Source organism: Centroberyx gerrardi, chromosome 14 (genome assembly GCF_048128805.1).
Source record: "Centroberyx gerrardi isolate f3 chromosome 14, fCenGer3.hap1.cur.20231027, whole genome shotgun sequence".
Classification (NCBI taxonomy): domain Eukaryota; kingdom Metazoa; phylum Chordata; class Actinopteri; order Beryciformes; family Berycidae; genus Centroberyx; species Centroberyx gerrardi.
The window spans coordinates 26,804,703-26,825,594 of record NC_136010.1 but is presented as its reverse complement, the minus strand read 5'-3'; the positions used below and the strand labels follow the sequence as shown (position 1 = coordinate 26,825,594).

At 38.5% G+C, this 20,892-nt stretch overlaps 4 protein-coding genes across 5 annotated transcripts in view; 1 reads left to right on the top strand and 3 right to left on the bottom strand.

Annotated features, from left to right (window-relative positions):
• The window catches only part of clcn6 (chloride channel 6), a 31,829-nt gene extending 27,771 nt beyond the window's left edge, over positions 1–4,058 (top strand). For both annotated transcript variants that reach the window (XM_071896391.2, XM_071896388.2), the window contains 2 exons: positions 330–455; positions 947–4,058. In XM_071896391.2, coding sequence (XP_071752492.1) covers positions 330–455; positions 947–1,027 — 207 coding nt within the window. In that variant the 3' untranslated portion in view covers positions 1,028–4,058. The remainder of the gene's footprint in view (positions 1–329; positions 456–946) is intronic.
• A 2,571-nt stretch (positions 4,059–6,629) lies between these two features.
• nppa (natriuretic peptide A) lies at positions 6,630–8,944 on the bottom strand. The gene is made up of 3 exons (XM_071896399.1): positions 8,828–8,944; positions 7,149–7,467; positions 6,630–6,710 (listed from the first exon to the last, which is right to left on the bottom strand). Exons 1-3 carry the CDS (start codon positions 8,936–8,938, stop codon positions 6,706–6,708), a joined length of 435 nt encoding a protein of 144 aa, XP_071752500.1. The 5' UTR covers positions 8,939–8,944; the 3' UTR covers positions 6,630–6,705.
• A 4,665-nt stretch (positions 8,945–13,609) lies between these two features.
• nppb (natriuretic peptide B) lies at positions 13,610–14,814 on the bottom strand. Its single transcript, XM_071896386.1, has 2 exons — positions 14,701–14,814; positions 13,610–13,963 (listed from the first exon to the last, which is right to left on the bottom strand). The coding sequence occupies exons 1-2, from the start codon at positions 14,812–14,814 to the stop codon at positions 13,610–13,612; spliced, it is 468 nt and encodes a 155-aa protein (XP_071752487.1).
• Positions 14,815–18,628: 3,814 nt separating this feature from the next.
• On the bottom strand, positions 18,629–19,455 carry nppal (natriuretic peptide A-like). The gene is made up of 2 exons (XM_071896419.1): positions 19,372–19,455; positions 18,629–18,934 (listed from the first exon to the last, which is right to left on the bottom strand). The coding sequence occupies exons 1-2, from the start codon at positions 19,453–19,455 to the stop codon at positions 18,629–18,631; spliced, it is 390 nt and encodes a 129-aa protein (XP_071752520.1).
• Between the last annotated feature and the right edge of the window lie 1,437 nt (positions 19,456–20,892).

The following is a 20,892-nucleotide window of genomic DNA, read 5'->3' as shown; positions in this document are numbered from 1 at the left end:
CAAAATACATTCTTCTACATAATTGTATTAACTTCTTATAAATTAAATAATGGTGAAGGTTAACAATTCATCAATTTACTGGGTACCCCCCTGCAACCCCCTCAAGGACCCCTGGTGGTCCCCTGACCCCACGTTGAGAACCACTGATGTAGAGTACTGTCTGGATTAGAATAGGACAGAGCAATTTGAATGTAAAAATTTGATATTCAGTCAAAAATACAAAATCAGTTGCTATTGTGTCGTATACATCTCTAATTTTAGGATATTTAAGTTTTCTAGTCTGTACATTTGATGTTGTTGCTATAATTCTCCAATGGCCATATTCCCAGGATGTCACGCCCTACATGAACCCGTGTCCCTACACGGTGTCACCGAACACCCACGTTTCCCAGGTATTCAACCTGTTCAGGACCATGGGCCTGCGACACCTACCAGTGGTCAATGCTGTGGGAGAAGTAAGTATCACTTTGAAAATGAGTAGTTGTATTCCAAAATGATAAAGGTGTGGATTCGACATTGGTTTTTGAAGGCTGAAATCAATATTTTTGGATTGAAGCTGTCGATATTTTGTGCTGATAAGAAGTATATTTAAATTTGATTATATTCATGCCACAAATTATACAAGTATTCACTGCTTCCCCCATAATGTTATTATAGAGTGGGATCCTCTGTTTTCCTATACTCTATATATACGCCAATTTTTAATTTCAGAACATTCATCAAGTTCCAGAACTTGATGAAAACAGAAATAGGCTGGGTTTTGCCATCTTTGTTTCTTTACTTTGGTTTCCAAATTGGTCTTACATTCAATTTCAGGTAGCATTATAAAAATGTTAAAAAGTATTAGATTTGGCTTTCTGAAACCTGCAGATTTGTATTTGTGTCTCTCTAGTGTGCAGTGGATTATGTTGTTTCTAATGAGACACTTATTTGCCATCTCTTTCAGATTGTTGGGATAATCACAAGACATAATTTAACCCATGAGTTCCTTCAGGCCAAACTCCGACAGCACTACATCACTGTTTGACCTGCCTCTATAATGAAGTGCTGACGTCTTGCCGTCCTTCAAACACAAACTGTTTAACCTGGTCCTGAGCCTTTATCTCTGTCCATTCCCAACGCATGTATGCACTTCCAAACAGATATAATATATACATAACCATATACACATTCTTAATGGTACAAAGGGGGAACACGGCTCGCTGATAAGCGATATCTTTCGGTCTTTTTATTTACTTGGGTATGAAATTTCACTTTTCAACATGCATAGCAGCATCAGTGTTCAGGAAGAGTCAGCCTTTAGCATTAGCTGCTCTGAGGATCCACTGGCATAACTGGAAATCAGGTTTCTCCCTGGCTCAAATCAATATCAATAATTGTAACAGAAAAAAATACATATCAATAAGTAGACACTGAACACATTACTCATTTATGGACACAGAAATGAGTAATAATACCTGGATTTACTTTACTTTGCTTCTATATAGTGTGTATACATATATATATATAAGTAAGCAAGAAACAAAGTTGATGGTCATAATTACGGACCACCGAAATGGCCAATATTGATGGTTGACGCTTCATGAACACTTACCGTGCATTCACACTGTGAGCAAATTTGTGGATGGATTGCTCTATTCTGATCGACTGCGGGCGATGTGAGAGGCTTTGATAGCATCTATGTAGTGGTCTCGTGCAGTACAACGTTACATTGTTTTGATGAGTAAACGTAGCTAGTTAGATGGCATTAATCGAAACTGAACAGAAATAACTCAATAAAATCACTTTCAAGCTCACCGTCAATCCCAACGATTGATGCAACCATTCTCCAAGCAGAATTTTGGGGACGTTTATTCCTGAAGTCTTTCAAATAAAAGTTGTAGACAACTGGGAAGCTTTGAATGGCTGTAATATACGTCTCGTCCATTTTGCGCTAGCCAGCGGAACTATTGAAGCAAATCGCACTGATAGGGAAACAAAGGAGTGCAGAAATCCGATTGGCTGTTGATGCCCAATGATCGCGAAGAGTTCAGCCGCAACTTTTCTCAGCCGACAAGCTTGGTGACCGTCCACACACTGTCCCACCGAGTTTCCATGGTCGTTCAGCTTTATAGGAAATGAACGGACTTCTTCACAGACTTGCTCCCAGTCTGAATGCGTGGTTATAGAGGTAGGGGTACAAAAAAATATGTTCTGTGCTACTAAAGTGAAATATTCCTTCAAGAGGTCACGTTTTCTTTACTACCGTCATAACTGGATCTTTCCCTTGACCTTGGCTAACTACATTTTATCATTGTCACTGTAGCACTTTTATTTTTGACTTGTCTGTACATTTTGTTTACCGGGTATCTAAGTGGAATGCACTAAAACCAGGTCGCCATTCCATTATGGCTTGCGACTACTGAGAGTTTGCTTAGTGATCATGTCAGTTCATTCAGTGTTGAGCAAAACATTTTTAAACGCCTCAAAAATCTGTAATTACACGAACAAATTTATTGCACTTGTAATATATAAAGGCCCATATTTATAAAACTCACCACCAGAGTTAACTACACCTTAGTGGGTAAGACCGTGGCAGTAGACATTTTCCCTAATCATAAATGGGGTTTATTATATTTATAGATGGGGCAAGGCAGTATAGTTCCAACTTATGATTATCTCCATTGAAAAACTTTGATTGATAAACAAAATATCTCTAAAAGCTATGTTCTTTTCCTATGTGACAGATCTAGTTTGCGTTCCATTGTGTTTGCACATGGGTGTGGATGATCACGAGGGTGTTTAATATGCAACACCTCATTTACATATTGATTTTCATTGGCTTTCACAATAACGCCACGGTAAAGTGTCTCCGTAGCGGTGGCGAATCACCTCAAATTACCGCACTGCAGATTTTGCGCTGCACAATGCTGTTACCTCTGAGTTTTATGAATATGGACCAAAGTGTGGTAGGGGAGAAATATTTTCACCGATATTCAGCCAAATCCAAGTGTTTAAAGTGTGTTTAGGGGAAGGTCAATCTTCTCTTTGACAATCTTGGGGTATGCTGACCAAGATTTTTTGGTATAGTAATTTAAAAGGACTACAATACATTTTGTATTAGAAGAAACTACCTATTTCAGCTTTCAAATCCTTGCAGTCACTACTATTAATTTCTAGCAAAAGAGTATGTTTCTGGTCAATTTTTCCAGTACATAATTTCATTGTGACTCCTCAAAGCAAAGGGACTAAAGATGTGACTCAAAGCAAAACTAATAAAGGATGAACAAAATAGCCAACAAACTATTGCTATAGTATGCAAGTAAAAGGAACTGATTTTTTTATTGATGGATATAAAATCCAGGTTAGGTTGAGCAAACATGATGGCACATATGTATACATCAAGCATTCCTTATATGTATCATGTCTCTACCTATTGTTTTATTTAAGAGATTATTTTTTATAAAATTTTATTTTTATGATTTGCTGACTGTGCTGTGATTGTTTCAGTGACGTACGATTGCAGTTAAAAATGGACCAAGGCTGTCCAGGAAAATATTATTGTTTGTAGTCTAGCCATTGCTCACCTGTTATTTTAAAAGTGATTTTTCTGTATCATCTATCCTTTATAAATACTATAAATGGCAATGTCTCTGTGCAGGTGGTATGCATCACATGAGATTAAGACAAACAATGGACAAAATGATATATGTCCTACTCTGAAGCCAGACTTGAGAGACTGTTTTGCTAAATACATTTTGTGACATGCCTGTGTTTCATATATCTATAATGGAGATGTAGGCATTGATGTGTGCTTGTTGGGGAAATTTGTAATTACTACAAATATAAGAAGCAAGCTGATGGCAAAATACTGCTCTCATAGAACAAAAAAGCAGAAAGACCTCTGTCTTGTGCCTTTATTATTGTTCAAATAAAGGTCCTTCTGTTTTGTCAACAATACAAATGGTGTATGCAGCCTTTTTTTATTCAATAGCTTTTTTAAGCTTTAGAACTTACATAACCTGTAGTATTATAATTGTCAATAGTGCTTTTAATTTTACCCATCCTGGGGTTCACCCTCACCTGAGGGTGAGCTTGACATACATGTTCAGGCTGGGTATCTACTTTGAAATAAAGGTGCTGAAAATGGTTCTTCAGAGTGATGTTATAGAAGAACCATTTCTGGTTCCATAAAGAAGACCAAGGTTCTTTAAAGAACCATTTCATTTCACTCTTTTGCTTAGACACTTACAATGTGTTTTTGTTTATCTGCCCTTGTATTGCCTCATTTGCAATTGCACAATATGTACTATCTATGGAGGGGTTTGGTTATTTTCCACATGTATGCCATCACCCACCATCCAATAATTAAGCAATATCACACGAGAGGGAGTGCTGTTGTACTGTATATCAGCACGGCTGTGATTCGGTCGTAGGCACGAGGCCGCAGGCAGAGTGCCGAAGATAATCACACCCGTGCTGATATACAGTACAACAGCACGACCTCGAGTGTGATATTGCTTAATTATTGGAAGTAGCTACTTTGAGGTTAGCACAGACGATTTCAGCTTACTTTCTTCCCAACCTTCCGCCTCGGCCGATCGTTCATAATTAAGGTCAAATGTATCCATATCGCTGTCGCTAGGTGCGAATGAAGTTAGAGTTTTGTGTGGGCATGTACTGGGAATATCTGGTAAGCATTTGTTTGTTGCACAACACTGTATTGTCTGCTAGAAGTGCTAACCAGCTGGTTAGCTAGCCAGCTACTCAGCTAACGTCAGATGACGTTGTCGTGATCCGCTTTTTATTTCTCCTCAAAAGAAGCGCTCCAGGCAGAGCTTTCTCCACACAGAAAAACGCTGTGTGTGAATGCAGCCTAATCAAGGTTACATTAGAACACCTGTGAAGCGGAGTGATACATACAGTACAGCGTCCCAGTGCTGTTATACTGTATATCAGCACTCATGGAATGCCTCTTGTCCAATCAAATTGCCGGAACTAACTGTTGTATAACTAAGAATTAAGAACCTTTTACTTTTAAAGAACCATATATGGTTCTTTGGGATATTACAAGGTTTTTGAAAGGCCTAACCCGGTTCCAGTTCGCACCTTTATTTTTCTGTGTGTAGATGCAGGGCTTTCTACAAGGTCTAGGTCCTAGTTTTCCACATTTGTCTGGCCCTGGGAATGTTGCCCACCTTGATAAAGTGCCCATTTAGTAATCCAGTCAATCTTAACCACAGTGGAAAGAGACCCTGCACCTGTCCTTATCACTGGGATCAGGCCATTACTGCTGGCATCGAAACGGTGTCCCACAGGGCTCTATTCTGGTGTTCTATTAGTTTTCCAAGACATTATGAAGCATCATGTGAAAAACTGAGTCAGATTATTTCAGGTTTGATTACTTTGTGTTCTGTTAAATTGCTCCTCCCGAGGTTGGTCACCAGCTCTCTGGTTGGCTGTTGCCATCTGTTGAAATGCTTCAGTGTGTGAAGTGTATTACCGGAGTTTAATTGATCTCCACGATCTTCATAATCAAACTTGACAGGGCTGCGTGACACTGTTTTACTTTGTCATAACCCACAGTGACATCTCCTTCTTGCTAGCTGTCAGAGTACATTTACTGCACATACATATCACAATGGGTGCATCACTTTCATATTTTATGAATGAGTCACTTCCGCTATCTCAATATGTCTATTTTTGTCCTGCAAAAACTGGTTTGGAAGCAAAGCAAAAAAAGCGTCAGTATTTTTTGGTGTCTGAGCATAGGGTTAAAATGAAAGTTTTTCTGAAGAATACTTCCTTACTTCAAACATAAAACTTAGTTCAATTAAATATTGGTTTCAGTTTCAAAGGTTTAATACTAAATCTAAGTATCTGATTCCAAGGTATTATTTTGTTTTCTGGTTATTTCATTGTCACAGCTATTACATTGATTTATTATTATTTATTTTTTTTAGCATTTTCCTTTTATTAGAGTTAAGATTTAGTTTACATTAGATTCTATAGTGAAGAAAGACCCGAAAGATTGGAGAGAGATAAGGGGACGAAGGTCCCACTCCGAATCCAAACTCATGACGTCTGAGCCTGATTTTGTTTTTTTGCCACCCAACATCTCTTGTTAGACAAATAGATGCTTGTACAATTGGTGTCACAGCCACTTAACTGCATGACACCAGTTGACAGTACAAGCAGGAAAGACTAAGAATAGACTGACTGAAGGAGAAACCTGGATCGGTGATGGCAAAGCAAACGGCAAATGTGGTTTTCTTGTACTATGGTTTCAGTTTGGACATGAGGTAGAGAGATAATGAAATGAAGGAAGGACTCCATTGTAGACAACTGTGATTTCTACCTAACTGTGCAGGCTTGAGAAAACAACTGAATTCTTTTCATGAAAAAAAGATATTTTATTTTTTGTTAGCAACCCACATACATGCAGTTATGTAGTCAGTTCATATCACTTGAGGTGTTAATGTTATACAGTATTATATATCACCTGAATGTACACAACAACTACTGTGTTTATTTCATCATCTTACTAAATTGGAAACAGAGTTGGCAGAGCCCATTTGTTGTTTCAAGCATAGGTATACATAGATATATACAGTTGAACTGTAAGTAATGAAAGTATACAGTGACAGTTAGCCCATCTCTTTATTCAGATCTTCATTTGGAGATGATAAAACTGTAATCAAAGGTGTATCCCAAGAAACTGTCGGCCTACCCTGATGGAAAAAACACAAGGAAAAAACACAGGAATTTGTAATAAATTCTTGGTCTTGCAGTAGCTTCAAATTATATTGTTATTTTGTTCTGTTAGAATTTCTAAAGGCAAAACATCAACCAAAGGAATGAAAAACACCTTTGGAGAACAATTGTTGAAGCCCTAATATTAAAAACCAACATGTTTTGTCTGGAATAGCCTTCATCAGGGTGGCAGGATTGCATGTGTAGTTACTATGCATGTTGACTCTGCATGCAAAAATCCCTGACAAAGGTTATTCCAGCCAAAACATGAGTTTTTAATATTAAACCTTTGTCAAATGCTGATTTTGTCATTCCTTTTGTTACATTCCCTAACCATGTGATCAGGATAAACTTTTTGCCTTCATGCTGCAGTATCGTACTTGATTTCCTTTTACCATCCCCCGCAGCAGTCTTACCTCTTCCATTGTTGCATCCCAGACCGCTAGCGTTTCCGATTCGGTCCATCCTGGCTCCAAAGCACCCGGACGACCGACTCCTGGTGGCCATCAGCAGGTCCTGCAGCCGACTCCTCTGACTTGGGATCCGACTGCGGCCCTCAGCTGGCAGTTGTGGTCTTTCTGATATGGAAGGATGTTGGCCACCCTCCTGGTCTGAGCTCCATCCTCGGCCGGCCTGGCTGCGCTCAGGCTCTTGGTCTGTCCCTTCATAGTCAGCTTCAGAGTCCTCCTCTTGCGTTGCTTCAGCCAGAGTCTCTTCAAATCGCTCCAGTAAAGACTATTAAGGAGAGATGAAGATGGGTTTCAAGCAAAGAATGTTGTTTTGCAGTCACAACCCAATACTCTGTCAACATATTTTGGACAAAGCAGACACATGCTGATTGGCAAACATAGACTGTAAGCCTCCTATTAAATCTGCACCTACAGGTGTCCCAAAACATGCATCATACATTAAACAATAAGTAAGAATTTCACTGCCCCATAGCACAAAATTACCATCTGCGGGGGGGTTGATAGGGTTGTTGCTCAATGATTACTTGGCCATCTGCTGAGACTTCTGCCCTGCAAAACTCACTAAAGGTCCTAGGTTACTTTATGCCCTTTTAAATCCTAATGACATGGTTCAGATTCTCAGTGTTTTAGTTCTTGAGATGTTGGAGGCAGAAGTTGATAGTATTGTTGTTGGCACTACAGCTGAAAATCTCTTAAACTTCCCAATGCACCACATTTTTAGACTCAATGTTTCAAACATGGTTTACTTCACAGGTAAACTTAGGAATGATTTGTTAAATATGTTTTTTGATATGTATGTTGACTTGCACTAGCATTCATAACAAATTGCAAACAATTTTTTTCTCATTTCTCAATTACCAAAACACTGGTACAAGTGCTTGTTGTTTATGGTAAAAGATAAATTGGGAGCAGAGGCATCCTAATATGATAGAATATCCTAATCCTCCTTAAAGTATATTCTACTGCTGTTATTTTGCATGCCCTCATAATGCTATAATCCATACTTCTTTCATACTTTTCATTCATGCATTTCTATGTACCATGTTATAATGTTGAAATTATCGGTTGCATTTGTTTAATACCCCTGTTTGCTTTATTCTTATTTATACACTATCTTTCTTTGCTGGATCCAATTGCTAATTGCTGCTGCAGCAGCACGATTTGTAAGTCCAAGTTAATTCCAAGACCAGGTCCAATTGAGTTCGAGTCAAGATCAGGTCCAAAGGGGGTCAAGACCAGGACCAAGATTGCCAATAAACAGTACACGTCTTTCCAAATGCAAAAATAATGATTAAGGAGTTTCTGAAGAATGAACAGAGATGTAGATCTATCTGCGGGAGCTCTGTACTGTACCCTTCAACATCCAACTAAATAAAGCGTAGGATTTTACTAAAAAAGTTGAGTCAACGTCCAATAGCAGTTAAGACCCAGAGAAACCCAAGACCAAGACATCAGAAAAGTGAAATCAGAAAATGTTCTTATCTTTTACGTTAGAATACACATCTTTAACTATGGAGCTATACAGCGTCTCCTGTCTTTAATGTGCACGACCTTCCAACTTGCTGTCTCTGGATAAAGAGATCAGAACGCATCTCTCCTCTGAGGGATGATATCTTGTTTCTTACCTTAAGCTGGGCTAGGTCACTGGTAGAGTAGGATCTTCCCAGTACATGGCTGGTAACCAGTGTGTGTTGACATAGTAGGGCCAGCAGGCCCCATAGGACCGCTGTCCTCATGTTGTCCTTTAGTCCTGGTTCACTGTGGCTTGATCTGCTACTACTAATGATACTACTGCTACCGAAGCAGGCTTATATACATATATATATACACACACACACACACGCACACACACACACCCCATGCAACAGACAGTCAGGTGTCAGTGGCTCATCATTTTGTAGATTGTCTCAAGTGCATTCTGACACCTCCACATGATAACACGGCTGGTCATATGTCCTTTTTAAGTGCTGCTTGGGTGGTGGGTGATGTGTGTGTGTGTGTGTGTGTGTGTGTACAGTACAAGTGTCTGTGTATTGTCATGTTTGCCCGCCAACAGTGGCATGACCTCAGGAGCCATCTTAGAGCTCTGAGCTCAGACATGGTGTGTACTGACAGGAATGCTTCGAAGCCTTCAAAATACCATAGTAGGCTAAAAGCGGGCTCTGCTGTTCCATGTTTAGAGGGAGGCGTTTTCCCTGAACATGTTTTAGATTATAGCAAAAAGAAAACAACGTCAAATGTTATTGAGATTAAGACTTAATCATGTGTTTTATTCTCGTTGTAGATTGTGTCTGTGATAATAGGTGATGAAATCATTCCATTAATGTGGAGCAAATATGTTATAGTTTCATTAGTTTTGGTTTGCATTTTATTTTCAAATTTGTTTTCCACAAATTCCACATTTTGAGTGATATGTTGAAGTATGGTTAGGGATAGTTTTGTTTGTTTTTAATGGTTAGGGTTAGGGTTATTTGCCATATTTCCCACACATATATGCCAAAAATTCCCACATTACAAGTACTACAAGTTAGCAGGATAGAAGTCTCAAGCATTTAGACCATAATAGGACACTAAAATTCTTAATTGAAACCCAGGATACTATTATTATTAGGGGTCCAAGCACGTACTGCTGGAACCCTATTGTTTTTGCTGGAATTCTTTCTTTCTTTTTTTCTTTCTTTTTTTTTCTCCCCTCCCTGTCTGCAGCTCAGAAACCGTAAGTCCTACAGCAGCCATATTTGGCAGGTGAGCTCCTATGGCCCCCCACTACTCAGACAAGGCAGCCCACGCATATTGGCCAGATGGTGGCACTATAACAAGCAACTTTACGTTTTGGCCAATAACTTCTAAACCGTGTGTCGTAGACTGAAAATTCTTATGTCCATAGATTCTTTGGAAGGTGCCGAGTCCAACCCATATATCACTTTCAATGTACACCATATTGTATTGTCTGCCATTTTTAATTATTTAAGAAACATTTTTTTCGCAACTCCTCCTAGGCCATTCATCCGATTCACACGAAACTTTGTGTGTACAATCTTGAGACCATCCTCTTTCAAAGTTGCATGAAGGCTATTGATAGGCTAAATGGTTTGGCTTTTATCGACCAATAAACTTTTAACGGAACACGCCCTAACACTAAATTGGCCATAACTCATTAACCGTTTATCTAATCAAGCCAAAATTTGAAACACATGTTGAGAAGTGTTGCTTGAACACAGCCACGAAAGCATTTTGAACTCTACCACTAGTGGGCGCTACAAATGCAACAACTTCATCTTCTCATCTTCAACTTCATCTCATAATTGACTGAATAGATTTATATGAATTTTTTTACATGTTCTAGGATCATGTCCAAGTCGATCCATGAAATTTGGTCATTATTGATTAAAGTGGGCGTGGCTTATTGCATAAAAATCAAATCTTCATAGGTATTAAAGTCACAACTTCAGAAATTCATAAAAAATCAGCCGTATGTCCTAGAGAGCTGAAATTTTCAGGACATGTCGGCCTACCCCCGATTCTGAAGTCGCCCCCCTCTGTTTATAGCTAAAACTGACTGTGATCCCACAGTGTTGTCCTCCTAAACTGTACATTACAGGGAAAAAACAACATGATTTTTGAAATCGTCATACCTTAATTAGTAAACAGCCAAAAAATGTTAATGATATCTTGAAAACTGAACGTACGGTAGATAGAAATGTGCAGCTGCAAATAGTTTGATAAATTGACAATGTGATATGTTTGAGATAGTTTGATCAATCTTCTTACTCAAACTAAATACAAATTATGTCTGGCAAGATGATGTCTGTAAAGCCATGTGTAAATTGATTAATGTGGGGCACTAATACAGTTATAATATTCTTTCTGAGGCTTTCAATATGGGACTATCACCTATGACCTATCATTTGTCCCTTTGTTTTGTTTCCCCACTGCGGCACACCAAAGTGGAAGTTGGCAGAGTGGTTAAGCTCAGGTCTTTGTACCACAAGGTCGTGAGTTCAAGTCCTTGATGTACAATGACCATTGTGAAGTTTCATGAAAAGTAAATCGACTTAGTATTGTTTTATTCGTTAATGGAGAGCACTACAATGTTCTATAAAGTGATTTGCACTGTCAATCTGTCAATCATAGGCTGTAGTATCACAATACTTCTCCCTTTAGTTAGCATCTCCTCAGTAAACCATTGACAGCAGTTTGGCTCAGTAGGTAAAGCATCAGCCTTTCATGTGGAAGGTTATGTGTTCAAAACCAGTCTTTTCCTTTCCGAAGTCATTAGTCGTCAACAACAAGTAATAGAATGTTTGGCCATTGTGTATAACTTCAGCAATGCAGTTGCAATGACAAGATTATCTTGACAGAAGTCCCGGGCCAACACAAAAACAGGTCTTAAGCCATAACTAATAGCCTGCGTGTCCTATCTTCACATGTCAGTTTTTGTGTGTGTCTTTCTACCTTCTGTTTTGTCTGTCTTTTCAAATTGTGCTTGGACCCCGCAATTGCCACTTGTGTCTATATTTGTTATTGTTGTTGTTGTTGTTGTTGTTGTTGTTCTTCTTCTTCTTCTTCTTCTTCTTCTTCTTCTTCTATTCTATAAAATATTAATTTGTTACAGTACTATGAGCAGCCCTCAATTTTTGCTGAGGCTATACCTGCTATATCTGATCTATTGGAAAAGTAGCAAGAATTACCATTTAAAATATCTATCCTCCAAAGTTATACAATTTATTGCATATTATTATTATTATTTAAAAAAAAATTCAGAAAACAGCATATCCGCAATTCAGCAATTCCCCTAGCTCTCAATAGTCCCCTGTCTCCCCCTAAATCTACACCTATATGTATTCTATTCATTGTTAGAGCCATTTTTCAATTTTACACGTGTAAGCGTCACACTTCCTTTGAGAATTTCATAAGACAAAATGACTGGTATAGGCTTTGAGTTGATGATGATAGACTGCTTTTTAATATGACACCCCAATCTGTCATGACAGCAGAAGTCAAGAGTGTTATTGCCAGCAGCAGCAGCAGCAGTGGGGCTTCCAATGTTGAAATGAAGTCTCCGACTCCAGAAGGAAAGAGATAGGAGTTTTGTTTCATGATCAGTAAGATTGTCAAGAATGAATGAACAATCCAAAACTTCTTGGCACCTTTTGCGCTCTCCAAGGTGCTGAAATCTTGAATTAATGGTTAAGTCACAGTTACATGTGCACAATAATGCGACTATTGCCAATACTCGGATTAATTTACATTTAGCATTTACATGATTCTATAAATTGAAACCTCCCCTGCTGAAGGTGTATCCATGCTCTGACTGGTCTCTATTAATGCCAGTAAAATCACACTTAAAGAAATGTGATGAAGGTGTATCCATGTCCTGACTGGTCTCTATTAATGCCAGTAAAGTCAGAGTACTCAACATGCATTTCTGCAATTACTCTTATTCTGACTAAGAGCATAATCACACAACATCATCAGAGTGTGGTGTTTCCATGGGTCCTGCCTTACTCGCATTATTGTCTTATTCCCATTACAGTCACCTTGTTTGCGTGCATATAAATGTGGTCACTGTCCCCATAGAAGCCTAATAGCCATGCATGTTGATGCTAGAGGCAAATTTAATCTCTTTTTGCGTGTCTGTTTGTTGCCTCTTTTTGGATTGCTTGGTTCTTCAATGAAAACTGAACAATTATATGCAATTGTAAACATTTATTAAATCATTCAGCGGCATATAAAGAACAATCTCACATCAATTCAAATAAATATACTGGTAAGCCATGAACAAAATTCAATAAATACAAGTAAATAAATAGCCTTTCAATAAAAATATCCTTTGGTAGAGACGTTGCAGTTCCAGGTTTTAGACGGTAAGACTTCATCTTGTCTTTGGGTCTGTTAGTGAATAAAACAACAACAGCATTATTAAGACCATTCATATTTCCCCCCTGATTCAAAGAACAGTTTGTCTGTCTGTGTGCAGGATTGTAGTGGAGAGTAACACAACCTAGACTGAGTTTACCCACATTTTCATTTATAGAATAGAGTTTAGCAACTCTTTAGGCTGACATAAATGTGTGTGAGGTAAATTGGTGGTATGCATAATTAAAACATAAAATAAATTATGTTTTTATAGTTTTTTTAATATTGGTGGTGGCTTGACTGGAAGTCATAGTTTTCCCACCTTATTATTTAGCACTACATCACTGGCTAGATCAAATTTTTTTTTTTCTTATTGGGTTTCGTATTGGTTCTCAAGTATCTCTTTGCCCTGAAAAATAATACCAATACAATCACCTCAACTTGGAGCTACTGTAGCCCTGTAACTTACTTTATTAGAGTTACTGCAACTTACTGTTTCAGTACAGTACTGTTAACTTCCTGTATTAGAGTTACTGTAGCGCTGTAACTCACTGCACTGGAGTTACTGTGGCGCTGTAACTTACTGTACTGGAGTTACTGTGGCGCTGTAACTTACTGTATCTGCCGACAGTATTGCAGCCCAGAGAGCTCATGGAGCCAATCCTGTCCATCCGTCGCCCAAAGCAGCCAGAGTTTTTCCTGGAGGAGTCGTTCCGGACGGCCTTCAGGTTCTTGGCCGAGAAAAACTCCCTGATCGCAGCCTCATCCAGTCCGGTTTGGGGCTGCTCTACATCTGCATTCTCTTCCATATTCAGGTTGTGAAGCCTTTCCCTTTCAGCAGGGACTCTCTGGTCGACCTCACTCTGCTCAGGAATGGACTCTTCTAGTCTGTGAAGGAGCACCTGCAACATCCAGATAGAGATACGTCAGGCTACAAAAGTTTTAAACTTAACTTAAACTTAAAAATGAATATTTAATGATGGTATTCATTTAGAGCTAAAAGGGTTAAAGGGTTGTCAAACATTTGCAGTAACACTTTACTTTAAGTGCATTGTGATGCATTACAAGAGTAAGACTATTATAAGCATAAACCTTCTCTTACATTATAATCATCAGATAAACATCATCAGACAAACATCAGAAAATTACATTACACATACACATACACAATTTAATGTCATGTCATGAACTATACAGTTGCATCATGCTCTTATATTTATCATGCAGCTCTCACAATGTGCTTATAATGCGTTTATAATGCCATATAATGACTTTTGAGCACCACTTCAAGCAAAGTATTACCATATTTTCACATCACAGACCCCCAAATAGACGCATATTAAACCACAGACCCCCATTGGATCAGATTTTGTCCCAGGAACCCATATGGGAAGATTTTAGTTGTTGATTTAGTATTGAATTGTACAACTGTCTACAGTCTATGAGAGGAGATAACAGGGGTTAGAGTGATACCTGTGATTATGGTAGTCATTCTTATCCATTCTCTAACTGGGATAATTTCTAGTGAACTATAGTGAAATTCAACTATTCCTCATGTGGCTGCCGACTCCCTGGTACCTCCTCAAGGACCCCTAGGTGGGTCCCTGGGCTTCAGCCTGAGAACCACTTAGAGACGTACCTTTAAGATGTCAACATCATCATCGGTCAAGCCGTTGCTGATGGGATATGCACTGAGATGCTGCAGGTTTAAGAGCAGGAGGAGGCTGTAGAGAGGAATGGAAGAAAGATGCATGTTTCTCAGTGACTCTGTCCTGGTGGTGGATGAATGTTCTTTTGCGTCTTTGCTTGGTAGCTGTTTGTATGCTTGACCCCACAGCAGCAGCTGCTGGTCTTTTATACTTAAGTTTGACACGTAGAGCTATGCCAGGAATTGGACTTGCATTCCTGACACCTGATTATGATAACACTAGCTGTCGGAAATTACTCCTTTTAAAGCTTTGTCTCTTAGATATGGGGCATAACTATGACATAGTCGCTTCCATAGGCTACTTTGGTTTAGAAACATGGTTTGACCCCGCCCCCCCCCCCCCCCCCCCCCCCAGCGTGGGACATTGTTGTCACTGAGCTACGGGAAGTCAGCGTTCAGTAAACCAACAGATGTGACCAACAGACACCACCGAATTTAGTAACACTAAATTCGGTGGTGTACGTGCTTGTGGCAGGGTAGTGGTTAGAGAGCCAGCTTTCAACCAGAGGAACCAAATAAATTCAAACCCCCACCCTGCTGAAGTATCCTTAGGCAAGACACTGAATCCCTACCAGCTCCAGAGGTGCTGTTCTGCAGCTGATGCTGACCTCTGACCTTCCTGTGGAGGAGGGCAAGAGAAGCGACTATTTCCCTACAGGGAGCAATAAAGTATGTCATTACATTCATATTATTGTGTCACTGTATCTAGGTAGGTAGGTCTATCTTACATACAAATGGAATTTAAGAACCTTAAAGTTTTGCTCACAGACTTATCCCACATTAAGTTTTTTAATAAATTGTTGGACACTTCTTATGGTAAACTACTGTATATTTCCCTTTGCCTCCCTTTTTCATAAATCCAGTCCTTTTTTTTTTTTTAGTCCAATAACATTATTTTCCAATCTTCCAATTATTTTTTTGCAATCATTGCATATTGAAAAGTGGCTTTATGACCAAAACATTCAGAGACATAAATTCAATAGACCTCCAACCACTGTAAATTAAGTCTTAGTCTTAGTCTTAGTCTAAGACTGGTTAACCAGAATTAAAACGGTGTGGTCTTAGGTCTTTGGAATGAAACCGAGAATTTAATTGTAATGTAATCTTTAGCCTAAGTAATGTAATATTTCACTTTTATAATTAATAGTGGCTCATATGGTTTCACAAAAACTATCAAGCTACATTTGTGTGTGTTAATGGAGACAACCTTGCATCAAGATTAATTACTGTAATCCAAGCATCACTGTATAAATGATCAGTGTGAGATTAGCAGTAAAAGCAAGTGGGACTCGTTGCAATCTAGTTGATATCTACTATTACTTCAGTCAATGTTGGTCATGATATTTGAGGAATTTTTATTAAATTACGTGTTCCTAGATGTGAATGTATAATTGTGTGAATGTGAATCAAGAACAGACAACTCTTGGTAAATAAAGGTTTAACGAAGATGCTGGTCTCATAATTCCCCTCATACATTTTTTTGATACAATCCAGAATATACTACAGGTTGAAATAATAAATGGAACAATTCCACTCAAAAAACAACATACCATAGCCTACATAGGAAGACACAGAGCAAAACACTTACAAACTAATTTATAAAAAACACATGTAACTGCATTATCATTATCATAGAAACTGCACAGACTTGCACAGAGAACTATTTCATATATTTTGCAGACAGACCAAACTTTTAGATTGTCAAAAGCAAAATGATATGTATGGCTCAGAAATGCATTTTTGAAATGCTCATTTCAGTCAAGACAACATGGTCCCGTTTTACTTAATTATATGCTTGGGTGTTAGAATCCTTAGGGCTGTTAATAATATATATATATATATAGTATATATTTTATCCATTTGGCCAAAACACATGAATAAAATAACATGTTTTTAGTAATTTGACCAAGATACATTTCGTCTCTTTGCCATAGGCATAGAAATTGTTGAATGTTATAAGCAGGACTGTGCTCTCTTCCACGTTTTTTTTTTTTTTTCATTTTTGGTACCTGAAAGACAAGTGTATTAGCCTACTTATAATTAATTTATGATTGAACAACGCCAACCATTTGTGATGTATCTTTCATAAGTTATTGTGTGGATGGTAAGAGTAATTTTGTCACTAGTAAAGACATATTTGCGCTGAATGGAGTTTTATTTAGTACCCGAAAGCCGCGCGTAAAAGTACTTTTACGCACGCGTTTTTGCGGCCAGTCAGAGGGACTTTGGGCACTATAGCTGTTTCGTGCAGCTATCATGCTTATAGAACGGGGTATGCTTTCATACGTAAAACAATAACAATACCAATAGATTAACGTCATGTCAATGTCAATATAATGCTTTTTTTTTAGATGCTTTCCAATCCGGTGATGGATCCGAACTGGATCCAGTAGTCCTTGTCCAACCAGAACCTTCAGATGTGATGCCACTGTTATTTTAGGGTTTACTCTAGAGTTTTTTTTAATAACATGTAGTCTTTTCAAAGGTGGCAACATAGACAGTTCTTACCATAACTCCTTAATGTTAAACCGACTGACATATGGATTTCCCCATATCCCAACAGATGCCAGTATTTATCAGAGACTTCATTCCATTGTGTTCTATAGCGGGAATGCCTGGTGTCTCTTATATAGAGCCGCTGCATCCCCTCAGCAGAGATGTCAGCAAGCTATAGAAACAACCGCCTCAGTATGTCCATTTGGAGTGATGGCAAAACTGTGCGTAACTGTCTCGCTGCAGCAAACAATACCTAGGAGTCTGCATAGCCTCATTACTATATCATTGTCATCTAGATCAGTGGTTTTCAATCATGTGCCACTGCGACCCAAGAGTATGCAGGTTTTCATTCCAGATTAACACTACAGCAGCTCATTTCACTGATTCCCCCACTTTAAAATTGACATCAAAACTTGGCTATGAAAATCGTAGCCAAAAACAAAACATGACATGTCTGTTTCAAATCTCACACATATGGACTAAGTTGCAGTGTATTGCATGTTAAAGTTCAGCGGAGGTGATGTATTTTCAGATGATGATGATGATGGAATTGAAAAAGAGTCCTTCTACTTTGAAGGTGCCATCAACATTTATGAAACAAGAAATAAATTCAATCACAAACTCAGATGTTATGCAAAATATTTGTTTTACTTCAATAGTCTATTTCAAGCCAAGACTACTTTATCTTACAAGAAAATAATAAATAAATACATTTACAATAATTTAGCAACAGCTCAGCGTTTTAATGTGGAAAAAAACATGAAATCATAGTTCTGAACCATAGGATATGCCCAAATGAAAAGGAGAGACTTAAATAACCCCCGCCGCTATAACGCCCTTGTAAACTCTCAGTCAATGCTTGGTGAGTTGCAGAGGTGGAGCTCCACTGTTGGTCTGGTCACACTGATCTGCAGGAAAACCTCACGTCGTCCACACCTGGTGACAAAACACAAACCTGTCACAACACCAGCAAAGATTTTTTTGATGCATTTCGATATCTAAAGTGGATGTCAAAATGCATTTCATGAGAAATTTAACAACCTTCCCCAAAAAAATCATTGCAAAAGATTATAGAATTCTACCAAAAATACATTAGAGAAAAGTATTATACTTTTTGGAATGCATAACACAACCCAAATGTCTCTCTTGGCTTATCTTTACATCATAAATAGCCTACCAAAAACGTAGTTAAAAGTTGTCTTACACATCTTTAAAACCAAACTAGAGACATATGTGGCATCTAAGACTCCATCAAACTCGGTGAATTTCCCTGTATGCTCCAGCAATGAATTAAGTCTATGCAAACAGAAGATTAAAAGCTATCTTTCATTTGGGTCCTTCTCTGATTTCTACCTTTTGTGGTTCAGCATCCCAGTCCGCTGAAGGAGCCGATCCTCTCTAACCGGACACCGAAGCAGCTTCTCAGCCCGCCCTTCTTGTACCGGCTCCACGAGCGTTTGGAGGTCCTCATGATGTCTTTGAGGAGACGCACGAGGGCGTTTTCTTTCGCCGCCAGCGCCGAATTGGTCAGGTCGGAGTCCCACGGGTGCTCCTCTGTAGCACCGAACACCGCCTTGGCTGCGTTCACATCTCTCCCCTCGACCTCCATCTCTTCAGAGGAATAATACGGTGCTGCGTTACTCTCCTCTTCCAAAAGTTGCTTCAAACTCTAAGGGAAAGAGACATTAAAAAAACGTGAAAATGGTCAATAAGACAGGCATTTCATAGCAGTGTGCGTTGCTGTAGTGGAAAATAAAAATGATGGGTTAATTATAACCTCCAGTTACACTTCAAGATAGATTTTAAGTTACGTATTTTATGTTATTTTAAGTTACTTTATTAAGTTACTTTAATTAAATTACTTTATTATTACAAAGACATTGGCATTCAGTCAAACAACCACCAATAAACCCCCCCCAAAAAATTTTAAGTACTAATTCATTCTTTTATTCCCCTAAAGACCATATCTTCATATAACTTAGCCTACATCGTTTATATGCTACAATACCAAAGTTTAGTCTAAATTTACATCATAGAGATTTACATCAGGCAAAAAAGGTGGATAAAATCTATTCTGCAGATAAAAGGTAAGCTAGGTAAACTTACCCGTAGATCAGAAACTGGTTTGGCTCCTACTAAATTAAGCAGTAAAAGTACAGACAAACAGTAGAAGGAGATATTTGAATTCATTTTCTTGTGTAGTTTCCCCGTTAGGATCAAATGGCGCGCGACTCAACCTGTACCCCTCCTCTGTCTCGTGCCTGTCTGTGCTCGTAAACGGTCGCCAGGTGCCGCCTTTATACACGACCTGATTCCGTCACGAGGCCTGGGAAAATTAACGAAGGGTGACTAATATACTGCGTTCACGTCACGTGGGAGTAACTCGTCGGAACGGCTTGACAGTTAAAAACAAGGACTTGGAAGTGTTCACGGGTTCAAACTCGTTTGAAGCTGTCAGGGCGCCACGTATCTGCAGACTCCTGATCAGCTTTTTCACACTTGACACACATGAACTTGGTGAGAATACACTTGAGTTTATGTTTTACAGCAAACCAAAAATACAGTATGTAGCTGTTTACTGTCTTGGCATTATAAGAGTTGAGCTCACAAAATGACTTATGTGATGAAAATTGTGATGAATTTTATCTGAAATTAATATATCATTGCCTACACATGACGACATAGTTCCCAAGTAATATCGACAAATAGCCTACTCTGTGTGAATGAAAATAATTTGACTCAAAGCTCCACCTGAATTGACGTGATTAACACTGTGACACCAAGAGAGCAACCCAATTACAGGTTAAATGTGTCAAGCCTCACAGGTAGCAGTGGATAATTCCAAGTGGCTTCCAAGTGCTGAGTTATGGTGACAAAATCATTGGACCAAATTAAGGCATTCTAGTCTGGCCCAGTCAAGGACAATGTTTACCTGCTCTTTTTACGTCATTTTACGTTAGTGTTGTTCATATTTGCTCAGAATTTGTTAACTAGCTCTTTTTTTAAGAAGTAAAATGTGAGGAGGAACACTCACTGCTGTCACTGATGTTGCATGTCACTGCCTTTTGCTGTGTCATTATTTTGACTAGCAAAAAATGTCTAAAAACCACAGTGATATTCAACCATGTGTAGCTAACAGACGGACTCTAATGCATGTAGATAGACAGTGCACTCAGCCAATCACAAATAGTGACCAAGATGCTAAGTATGCAAATATGCTGTAACTACTCAAGAGTGAATGGTGAAGTGTTTAAATTATTTATTTCAATTCAACATGCTTGCCTCCCACATAACAGAAATATAAGCTTGCAGAGTGACAGAGGGTACAGTACAGTGTTGTGTTACGCTCTCTTTCAACAAAAGCTGCTTCAAACTCTAAAGGATAGAAAAAAAACCTTGTGTTAATTAACAATTTGACAACTTTAAGGTATGGCCTAACAGATTTGATTGACTTAGTGGTAAATAAAAAAGATGGATTAACTATGACCTCTAGTTGGTGACCATCATAAGGCAAACAACAACAGTATAAACAAACATCAATCGTACTTACTGGAATTCATATTCAGATTATACAATAGGTTTACATATCACTCTACATGTAGACTATCACTTGACATATAGACAGCA